The sequence below is a fragment of the Crocodylus porosus genome, unplaced genomic scaffold (assembly GCF_001723895.1).
Source record: "Crocodylus porosus isolate Cpor-Errol unplaced genomic scaffold, CroPor_comp1, whole genome shotgun sequence".
NCBI lineage: Eukaryota > Metazoa > Chordata > Crocodylia > Crocodylidae > Crocodylus > Crocodylus porosus.
In genome coordinates, this window is record NW_017728886.1 from 98,226,236 (window position 1) to 98,238,137 (window position 11,902).

The window sequence follows — 11,902 nt, forward strand, 5'->3', positions numbered from 1 at the left end:
CCATCAGGGCCGGCCGACTTGAAGGTATCCAGCCTGTCAAGGTGTTCCTTCATGAGGTCAGCTTCAATGGAGGGCAAGGAATCTCTCTCACCTGGGTCTCCCTGACCCATAGTGGGCAGGGCCGTCCCATGGGACTGATGGAAAACTGATGCAAAGTACCCATTTAGCAAGTTTGATTTTTCCTGGGCATCAGTTGTCAGTTGTCCCATCTGATTTAGCAGCGGTCCAATGTTGCCCTTGCTCTTCCTCCAGCTCCCCACATATCTAAAAAAGGACTTTTAATTTTTCTTGATATTTGTAGATAGCTGGAGTTCCATCGCAGCCTTGGCTTTCCTGGTTTGCAGTCTACAAGTCCAGACTTGTGTGTATGCGTATATGTGTGTGTGTATGTGTATAGATATGTGTGTACAGTAAAAGCTGTGCTATCCAGCACTTTCCTAACTCAGATGCTCTATTAATCGGCATGCTCACTGACACGGCAAAAGTGAAACTGGAAGTCCCACGTTGGCACTTTTGATTTCTCCGCGTCCCATGGCCCTGGGCAAAGCAGCCTGGGCGGGGCCCCCTTCCCAGCACACTGATGTACCGGACACAGCAGGAGGGGCAGCAACCTGAATAGATGCCTCTCAGATAACCAGCAGTTTTGATTAACAGGCATTCCACATCCCCCCTGGATGCCAGATAACACAGCTTTTGCTGTGTGTGTGTGTGCGTGTGTGTTAAAGACTTGTTAAAGATTCCTGGTGTCATAATTGGGCGTCTGGATTGAGTGACTGCTCAGATTTTCATTCATCTGGGCTAGGATCTATTCTTGCAAGCTAGAAGATTGCTAATACAGTGCAAAGAGAATTTGGAAAACCAACAATAGGTACTCACTAATCTACACAAATTCTGTAGTTGCCATTTATCCTGAAAATGGTTCTAGAGAATTGACATGATGGCACCATATATCAGAAACTGAGAAAAAACAGGTGAAAGGCAAACAACTTAATAAAAGAGAAGACTCCAACAAGGGGACCTTCATTGCTCTTTCTCTGGTCTTGGAAGCTTGGTAGACAGCCAGTTTCCTTACTTCTGTATTTCTAGCTCCTTCTTTTCTTGTTGGGGGTTAGGAAAAAGGACCAACCTAACACTAAGGAGGAGAACAGGGAGAGGGATGAGAGCAAGAGGGATGCAGCTGTGGAACAGTCTGACAGATGCTTAGCCCTGGCCTGCAGCTCTTCCTTAAAATGGGAAATGGCCCAAGGCTAACCCTCATGTTCCTTGTCAACTTTATTTAAAAAAAACAACAACAAAAAAACTTAGTTTTTCCTGATTTCTGCAAAATTCTTTGGTCAACAGTAAAATCAGTTAAAGGGCTGGCAGTCTGACAGAGATTCTTCATGGGACTCTCTGGACAGCCCCCAAAATATGTTTCTCATGTGCTGTCATGTCTCATGAGGACAGTGAGTGAACTCCCTGCTCACCTAGCACAAGTCTTCCCTGCCAGCTGTTGAAGCTCCTTTGTGCAATGGATAAAGCCAAACTGGCTCCAGTAAACTCAACAGAAATTTTGTTAGAGGGAACATAAGCAGACCTCAGAACCATAAAGCTGGAAAAGACCCAAAAACCAGAGGAGAGAGGAGTGCAGTAACTGCAGATATCTTTCATGTGAAGATCCAGTTTTGCAGTGGGATGGATCATAATCCTTTCCACACAGCTATAGCCCTTTAGTTGGCAAAACACTTTTCCACAAGGTTTTTGGTTTCAAAAAAGAAACAAGTTCAGATCTTGAGAAGACAGTGCCTGTCTTCCAAACACAGCTAAAAGTTCAATTTCATATTTAGCAAAAGCATTTATATTCTGTTCAAAGCCTTCTGGGTTTTTTGTTTGTTTTTTATGGCAGTGTTTCATCAGCGTCTGAGTACTATGTAAATCTAATATAAAACATTATTTTTGCATCTAGGCTAAAAAATCTATTTATTCCCACCTGAGTACACTGGCAGATTTTGCAATAGAGATGTTTGATGTTCTTGATGAAATCAACTATCAGTCTTACAACGAGTTTGTCCTACGAGTCGGTAAGTCTGTTTCTACAGTTAGCTTACAAGCAAAGCACTGCTGTTTGCTGACTTTCTCCATGATAATACATAGGCATAAAAGTAAAGAATTTCCCCTTCTCTGCTCTTCAGTAAAACTGGGAGCATGAAGGGTCTCAGTGAAGACCCTTTTTACCATTGACACATTGGAACTGCTGCAATTATTTTTAGTAGCTGTTTCACATATATGTGGGAGAAAATAAAATGAAGGCATTAATCACTAAGGACATCTGTCCTGTTGTCCAGTTCCATTTGGTTTCTTACACAATGTTTACCTAAAATCCTGCAGGTTCAATTGCTTATGATGTTAGTCTTTATTTCCTGCCAAGCTGTGTCTGCTCACCTTGCTGTGCATTTTATACCAGAGCTGGCTGTTCTTCACTTGTGTGCATTCTTGCATTTTTGAACATAATTGTAGGTGCATTATTAAAGCTGGATAGGGATCTCCTGTGAGAATAGTATTTCAGGAGAAAGTCCTGGTTTATCTGGATCCAAAACTGTTTTGTGGGGACCTATCGGTTTCAACAAAGTATTCGTTGTAAAACATTTCTCTGGCTCAGGGTGAAATTTCTGGTCAAGAGAGAGAGCATGAATAAGCATACACATGTACGCAATGCATGATCCAGTTAATACAGAATTCAGTGATTAAAACAGTAAATTGAGGTGGGGAAGACCAAAAGTCAGTTTCTGGAGATCGACCAGTAATTTAAACCAGTACTTCCCCACCTCAGATGAGTACTCTGCTAAGTAGTCTACTGGCTATACTGAGGCGGGGAGCTCTCCTCTTAGAGCTGTTCAGTTGTGTGAAATTAATAGAAGGACTGACTCTGGCTTGGTAGTTGGGGCATTCACCTGAGACTCTGAGAGCACTGGGTTCAAAATCCTACTCAATGAATATTTAAATTAATTTCATCCCATTTCAGATGAGAAAAAAAATGTGAAATCTCAAAAGCGTTCCTAGGACAGGATAACAGCTTTCCATGTAGCTCTAGCGTACAGATAGTTTGTAAAGACGTCTAAAAATATTTATTATGTTGTTAAGATATGTATTCTTGCTTTTAGCTAATCTTTCCACCTGGTTTGTGCAGCTGCTGCTTCCTCCAACAAATCAAGTCCCCTACCCCTCCTTCAGTCCTTTCTTACACCACACAAACACACTTGCATGCAGTTCTCCATGTGAAGAATAGCGATGTGATCCTCACCCCCCAAGAGCCATTTCCCTTCTTGCTACAGGTACCATCTTCCAGATCTTCCCCACTGGTACCTCCCTTGTTGTTCTCATCTCTGTAAAATCTTCTAACATGACTAGCTTCCCCCATCCTCACTCCTTTTGTGTCCTAACTCAATGGTTGTGAGTTTTTAATCTGGGTGGGAGCATATGAAAGGATTCTAGCAATGGAGAGGAGAGTCATCAATTGTGATAGAAGGAGATGTTACAGTCTAGGCCACCCCTACCCCCACCCCCCTTCTTAGCAGCTGGATTTTTTTCCCCTTCTTTCCTGGTGTAGTGCTTTTCTGCAAAATGTCCTTGGAACCTCATTGAAGCTAGACATGCACAAGAATTCTCTCGCCTAATCTGGCCAGCTTCACTGTGGGAAGCCACAGCCCTGGTCTTTGCACAGTGCCTGAGAGAGTCAGCACCAGCTGCTGTGTAGAACACCCTCAGGAAGGCAAAGCCTCTCCTTCCTTCCACACCAGCCTAACAAAACCAGCCAAAGCTGTGGGAGCTGTCACTGTTTTTCCAAAGGGGAAATGTAGGTGCCAGTTCTGCATGCTCTCCTCTACCCCCAGCACTTCTAATGGAGCTTGTGTTCTGCTTGTAGAATATTTACATAAGCTGGTATCCAGATTTTTAATTTGACCTGTTGCCTGTTATCCCAGGGGCTCCTGATGTTTCCTAGCCCAGGGACTGTCTGTCTTATGAACACGCACTGAGGAGGGCTACAGCTTAACAAGAATAATAAGAGTCCATAAGAAGCAATCAGGATCATTAACCTCTTGCTCTGAACTGTAGTAGTGTTACTTTGCTCTCTTGTACTAAGTTCACCTCAGAGGTGGTTTATTTCACCAAAAATATTGAAATCCATAGGTTTAACTGGTTTTTTTTTCTTTCCTTTTTTTTTATAAACTGATGCTGAATTTCAGGTGTGGCAGGACAGATGTGGTTTCATTTCTAAAGCTTTTAAGAAATCTTGTCTTGGGTTCAAATGCAAGATGATGATGATAATGCTATGTGTTATGTCCGGGGGAAAATGTTTTGGTAGTTACAGCAAACAGTGGGTTACTGTTTATCATACATATGAGGTGTAGCCTTTGAAGCAATAACAGAAAAATAAAAAATTATTCCTCTATTTTTTAGGTATTAATGTTGGTCCTGTAGTGGCAGGAGTCATTGGGGCCAGGAGACCACAGTATGATATTTGGGGGAATACTGTAAATGTTGCCAGTAGAATGGATAGTACTGGAGTACAAGGTAAAATTCAGGTGAGTTCATACCAATAACATTTGTTTAAGCTTGAAATTTCTCCTAATTATTAGCAGTCCTATGGTTGCATTTCTAAGGCTGCTTAGAAGCTACTTCTAAGGATTTCATGAAGATAATACTGTTCTCAAGATGATTCAGATGCCTGGTTTGTACTGATTCTTCTTTTATCTGGTGCACTACTGTAAAGAGACAAAATCCTCAAATGATCATTTGTCCGAGTACAATGACAGATTTCACATTCACGTTCTTACTGTAGTGTATTCAGTTGGATGGATTTGGGTCCAAGTCTGCTGCCAAAAACAGTTCTTTATTTTGGGCTTCATTACAGTTTTGCTTAAGTAGGAAAGTACAGGGTATGAATTTGCAACAGTTGGCATCCTGTCACATCTTCTTTTGCTTGTATAGCTGTGTACAATCTTTCTGGACTAAGGAAACTATAAATATGTTGTTATTATTCTGCAAGACATTGGTCTGGAAAACTGTTGTTCCAAAAATGCTCTTGCGACTCAAGTGAAGTTTTGGAAGCTTTTATCCACGCTTTGTATTTGGTGTCCACAGACAAAAATTTCTATTCCAAATATTACCACCCAGGAACTATTGGAGTTATTTGACTCAAGATCTGATACTTACTTGAAGCCTATCACTAATTATTATTATTCCCCAAATCACTAATTATTATTATTCCCCAAATAAGTTCCAAGTGAAACTGAAAACAAGTTATTCATTCCCTAAAGCATCTTTCATCACAAGTAGTAAAAGTGTCAGAAATATTTTTTTTGTTTAACAATAGTAATATTATGACTACCTAATGAATAAAAGCATCAAAAACTAACACTGTTTCTCTTTAAACAGGTGACGGAGGAAGTTCAGCGGATATTAAAGAGGTGTAGTTATGAGTTTGCATGCCGGGGAAAAGTCAGTGTAAAAGGAAAAGGTGAAATGTTGACCTATTTCCTTGAAGGAAAGGCCAATGGAGACAATTCCCAAACACGGTCATTAAACTTAGAACGGAAAACCTACCACTATGGGAAAGCAAACATTCAAACCAAACTTGGCACCAGTTGTCCCTCGGTGTCTTCAGCGACTAGCTTTACTGTAAAACCTGGGGTTGGAACACTTCAGGCGCCAACCACCCACACAAATCAAACACTACATTACCTTCCTTCTGTGCCAGCTGTGAAAGAGGCATAGAGCAAGGAAATTTGGTTGTGCCATCTGCAGTAAACTCCGATGAGTAACGGTTGCCTGAATTTTCACCGGGAAGTCAAATGTCGTTGGCCATGGCATAAACCAAGGATCACTACAACCCAACCAAAGAGAACTTGGGAACTGCATAAATGAACTCTTGGAATGGAACAAATAAGGGCTAGCAACTCTGTTAGGTTAAGTCAAATATTGATTTTCTGGATATAAGGAATATTTTCTTGGCATTTTTAAAGGTGAATGCTATAACTACGAAAAGTAAAAGTGGCACTGTATGTGTGTGCATATATATACATATATATTTATATATGCACATATACCAACTATATATATATATATATAATATATATATAAAATATATATACACACACACACACACCCCCCCCACAGATAGATAGATATATAAAATATGTATTTATTTACACATCCACCTGCAATGGCATAACAAAAAGGTTTCTCTAGTATTATAGCTAACGCTATTGGGTGTGAGGTAGTAAAGCTGCTTATAGGAACACGAAGTTGGGTAGTTGAAAATTATCTGGGGCTATAGCAAGAATTATGGAAACTTTACTCGCAGTGCTTGAAATAAGTTGATAAGAACCGGTAAGACAACTGGTAACTGAAAGCTGGACTAAGCCGACTGCAAAACTGATGCATTTTTTAATGTTTATTTGCATATTCCAGTAGCTTTGAATGGGTTGTTTTAAAATTCCAGTGCAATGGTATGAAGAAATCAGAGCTTAGGAGTATAACGGGATACTAACAAGTGTTCTTTCTGTTAAAAGACAAAAAAAAGTAACTAAAATACTGCATGGAACCTTTGATCCTATGTGAGCCAGAGGTGCCATCCTGTGAGCACAGCAATATGCTTATGCAATACAGAAACAGTCTTTCCTGCTTTATGCACACTGCCAATTTTATTGAAGACAGGAACAGTGGAACACTGTTCTTACCATTTTTTTCACTAAAAGCATAAATTGTGTTGCTCAGTGCAAGGGATTTGGGTCTGCCTTTTTGAATTTCTTAAAGGGCTGGCCTGTATCAGTTGCAAATATGTTGTTGTTAGTATTGTTATATTTGTATGTTTGCCAACATACTTTTTTCCCCTTCTAATTGCATGCCACTATTTTCTGATACCTACACCAACCTCACTCTTCCTAACTGTACGATTAGAGAAAAACAACATTTTTTTTTTCAAGACCTGATTCTGGAAAGCAAACATTATGAGACTTTGCTGAGATGAGGAACATTCTTATAACTTACAAGGAGTTTAAGAGTTGATTTTAATTTACAGAAAAGAAAGCCCACCTTAGTTGCTCTTAGTTTTAATATAGAGATAAAGCCCCCAGAGATTGCCTCAGTGTGCAATATTTCAGTTTTAGTCAAGCTCATGTGAAATCCACTTCTGTATTAAAAATGAGGCAGCCACAGATCACGCTAGTGAGGGTCCCAAGCCACACATGGTACATGGATTGCTGTCACAACACCATCGGGGAGAAGCAAAAGTTAAACACTCAATGAAGCTTTCTGGAATGGAGACAAAAACTTAGGGGAAGTGTTAACGGTTTTTGGAGGGGTTTTTTAATTTGCTAAAGAACAGAACTGTTGTACTTGATCTGCATCTTTTCTGCTATGTAATGCAGACATTATATTCAGTTATTGTCCCACTGAAGCCACTGGGGGGTTCTGTTAGTGGGAACAGTATTGGGTTTTCAGTGCCATCACTCTCCCACTACAGACTTTTATGATAGTAAAGTCAACTTATCTATCCTCTCATACCACCCTCATCACAGTAGAATCTGAACATTTAATTGAATGGGAGCCAATCCTTGTAGCTGAAACAAGGGCCCATTGTGCATCACTAATTTGTGATGCACTTGACTTCACTTGACTAATTTTTGTAGCAATAGTCAGTGTGTCAGCTACATTTTTTATTATGGAGATTGGAAATTAGTTGTGTAATTAAGACCCTGAGTTGGACTTAAGAAATGTGATTTAGTTCTTGGCTATGCCATGGACTTCCTGTGCAATCTTCCACAAAGTACTTAATTGCTGTGTTTCTCTGTTTGTAATAATGGTCCTCTGTTTCACAAGGGTGGTGTTAGGAAAAGTTCAGTAATATTTGTGCAGTGCTCAAATGCTGTGGTGAGGGTGCCCATCTAAAGAGCTAGGTCATGAAAATTAGAGAGAATACGTTGTAATATAACTACATAGCAGTAAACTAACTTCATGCAATTTTGCAATTATATTCTTAAAATACACCTTCACATTTCCCAATTTTTATATTGGAGAAGGGAGGGGAGGAGCTCCAAAAGCCATGATAACGTGGCTACACTACTTATTCTGTACGTTTTATATCATGTGTTACCATCATATATTAAGCTAAACTTTTAAGCAAAATGGAAAATATCATCTATGTGCAATTCCATCAGTTAAAAATTTAGGCCGTTCAAAAGTTATGAATTAAACTAAGCCCAGGCATAATTTCACTGATATCAAAGTAAAACACTGTATCTTTGCATTGATGCTGTTTTAGAATAGTAGTAACACTTCAGAACTGCAATCATAGAATGAGCACCAAGGAACAATTTAAATATAGTATTTCTTAGGCTCTTTTAAATTGTAGGAATTGTAGGGACGGCATTTGACATTTTGGCACCATGGGGGGGAATAGGAGAGTGAGTGCTTACTTCTCTGAACAGGGGCTGCTCCAGTTGTCATTGCCTCAGCAGTTGCAATGGTGCAGGCTGAGGGCTGCCATTCTGGTGCCCTCTCTAAACTGGTACCCAAAGCTGGTGGATTCCTGCTCACACCCCAAGTTATGTTACTGGGCATGTTCTTACCAACATTTTAGCCACCTCTCAGTGAGCGTGATTAAAAGCTTTCAGTTATATATTGCTACTGCTTTCCTCCATAATCAAAGGCATGTGACCTCAGCAAGGACACTTTCCATGTAAGCTTCAAGTATTCAGTTGTGTTTGCCATATTCATAGAACACAGCGTGCTTTTTCTGTTCTGGTTTCTGTTTGTTTGTTATATAATGAGGAAGTGTGTCCTTTCCCCACAGCTGCATAGTTTAAGAATGCACAGTGGAGAAACATGGAAGATTTCAGCTCTAAAGCAAACAGTTTAAAAGCTATGAGCATGTGACAGTGAGATTACAGTAGAAAATGTTTTGCATCAGTTACAACAGGCTGTACTGTTCCACTCACCATACTATCAGTATAAGAAAACTGTGTTTTTGCCTCTCTGCTCTTCCTTCTTATTAACAATTATTTCCCTATTTACCCTTCTCCAGGTACATTTTTTTTTACTTTGCATATTCTGCCTCTCCCCGCCTTTATTTCAGTAAAACTTTAGCAACTACTATCCAGGGAAAATTACAGTACTAATTGTGTTACATCAACAAATGCAGACTTGCCAAGCTTGAGAAACTGTTCTTTATATTTCTTTGTGGCAGCCATCTGTGGATAATGTTTGGCTTAATCCAAAGCCACTAGAAGTAATTTCAAAGATTCACAATGATTTTAATGGACTTTGGGTCAGGTCCATTATTACTCATGCAGTAATATATATTTGATGCATTTACTAGTTTTCAATTCAAGCACTGAGGTTTTTCACTGGGTGATCTTGCTGTAGCCCCACTTCTAGGGGGGTCGATTCTGCCCTTTGTATGTCTGTATCTCCTCCTACTAAGGAAGCTCAGCTAGGAACATGGTGGGCAGAATTCTCTCCTGTGTTTTAATTTTATTCTTGTGTAGCTGTCAGCTTGAAGCAGTTGAACCAGAATGAGCCCTTCACTAAAGAGGTCCCACTTTTGGCAAGATGGCTTTCATGTCTGTGGGTAGCAAGCACAATATTTCACATCAGTTTGCACGTTTTCTCTTAAGATAATAGTAATAATTGAAGTCTTTCATTCTTTATATAAGCAGATAAGTATCAGAAGTCTTCAGACTTTCTTCTCTCTTGGGACCTAATTCAAGATGTTCCTATGCTACCTTTATCTTTAAACAATTTTTTATTCTAACATTGAAATTATGAACTGGCATTCAGTTGAACTACTGGCTAGATATTTCCAAACATTTTACACTTGCATTGATTAGAAAGCAATTTTACCCAGCAGGTAAAGTGAATTGGTTCTTTGTAGATATTTTCATCTGTGAGCATTGACGTTACATCGCTGTCACCTGAAACACATGCATATTAGTTAGCTCTGCTTTCTCCAAGTGAGATTTTTGAGAGAGCCTAAAGTTTCATCTCATTAGGTGCAAGCATGTGTTCTTTATGGCCCCCATTGAAATCAACAAGAGCTTGAGGGGCTATGGGTTCCAGATTCTACTTTTGGTTTTAATTTCCAATTAAATACTGGTGTTAATTTCCAATACCATTGCTAAAGTTGCTCTCTCTGTACAACACAGTAACTGAGAAAAGATTACAGGCCTGAATGTCTTCCCCATTTTCCCCTGTAATGTAGTTACAATGCAAAGAAAATACTTGGGAAACATTGTTGTCAGAAAACAATATATGCCCTGTGCCATTTCTGTGCTCTTGATATGAGTATATTAACAAGTACTCAAAATGAATCATTTTCATTCATTTGATTATCTGCTTTGTAGCTGAAACAAAACATTAATTCAGTCATCAGCAAGTCCAAATTCTGTATATTTCCTGTCTAAACAGGAGGACTATTTAGCCATAATGTTCTTTCAAGTTAGAGTTTTGTATTGCAGTGAAAAGCAACATTTTTTAATTTGTGATAAAACTGTATTATAATGCCTTATTTATTTTTAATCTTGTACAGTGTTAAAAACATTGGCCTTTCATGTATTATTCACTTTAAAATATGTATTGTATGAAATTTTGTAAATAGTTTTAGCTATGACAGGTTATTGCATGTACACTTGTATAAAAATGCAAAAAGGCACACTTTTAACAAATGTCAATGATTTTTGTAACAGAAGTTTTACATGTGCATGAAGATTATAAACCCTTTGGAAATGGATGTCCTTTCGCTTTTCCTTGCAATCTACTGCATGCCACTCATGCCTGACTTCAGTAAAACAAAACAGTAAGTTTTCCTAAACGTTTTTGACATATCACTTTTGACACACAGTTTGATCCACTAGTTGCATGTGCGTTCAGCAAAGCAAAAGCAAAATATAAAAAAGCAAAAGAAGAAGCAAATCTATAATCTACTTATCATGGTCTGCCAACCTCAGTGTTTCTAGGCCCATAATACGATATATGAAATGTGCTATCAACATCTATGCTATCTTTATACGGTACCTTCTGGTCCTTAGAAGCAATAAACTCCACATACTGTAATATAAAAAGTGAATGGATATACTAGGTTATAACAGTATAACATCTGGCATTCAATGGGTACCGTGTGATGACACGTTTGAATTATGAGAGGCATCAGGGAGAAAGACCAGGTGTCTGATTCATCATTGCTGTATGCAGGTGCAACACTGCTGAAGGTATAGGAGGCAAATTTGGTCCATTGATGTTACCCAGATTGTATTTTTATGTGGTAATAAGTTATTGTATCTGAAAAGTACACAATTCAAATATCATCTCTCTCTATATAAAAAAAAATAATTCTATGGCCTTATTTTGACTCATGTTGTTCCAGAATGAACTATAGTTCCACACAAAGTACTGAATAGAATTGTTATAAAAAATAAACTTGGCTCTTCGTTTTTTCTTTTTTCCCCCTCTTGAATCTCCTCTATAAAGTACCAGTCCTGCTCCCATTGAAGTTAATGACAAAGCCCCCATTGATTTACAGTGTACCAAAACCAAAGGTAGATTCTGATATCAGTACACTGGTAGAATAGAGCAGAATTTAATTCTCCAGTTGATTGGAGCGTATGCTTCAGAGGAATTTAATTTGGTCTCTTACATAGGAAAAATGGCCTTTGAATAATTTCTCCATAATCTCCTGTGAAAACATGGAATCCTAAAGATACTGGTTTTATATTTAACAACAAAAATAGCAAGCATGCATCATTTTTGAAGCTGTACTATCTTGTCTTGTAGCTAGGTAGTATTTGATGAACTATTTAAACAACTGCTATATAATAAATCAATAATATAATGTGAGATCACTAACCACAGCACAGCACTGAGGTTG

The 11,902-nt window shown here is 38.8% G+C and overlaps 1 protein-coding gene across 1 annotated transcript in view; it reads left to right on the forward strand.

Moving 5' to 3' along the window:
- ADCY1 (adenylate cyclase 1) overlaps positions 1 to 6,049 on the forward strand; it is a 262,521-nt gene extending 256,472 nt beyond the window's left edge. The window contains exons 19-21 of the mRNA XM_019535907.1: positions 1,946 to 2,060; positions 4,438 to 4,562; positions 5,416 to 6,049. Of these exons, the coding sequence (XP_019391452.1) occupies positions 1,946 to 2,060; positions 4,438 to 4,562; positions 5,416 to 5,754 (579 nt within the window). The 3' untranslated portion in view covers positions 5,755 to 6,049. The remainder of the gene's footprint in view (positions 1 to 1,945; positions 2,061 to 4,437; positions 4,563 to 5,415) is intronic.
- The last annotated feature ends 5,853 nt before the right edge of the window (positions 6,050 to 11,902 follow it).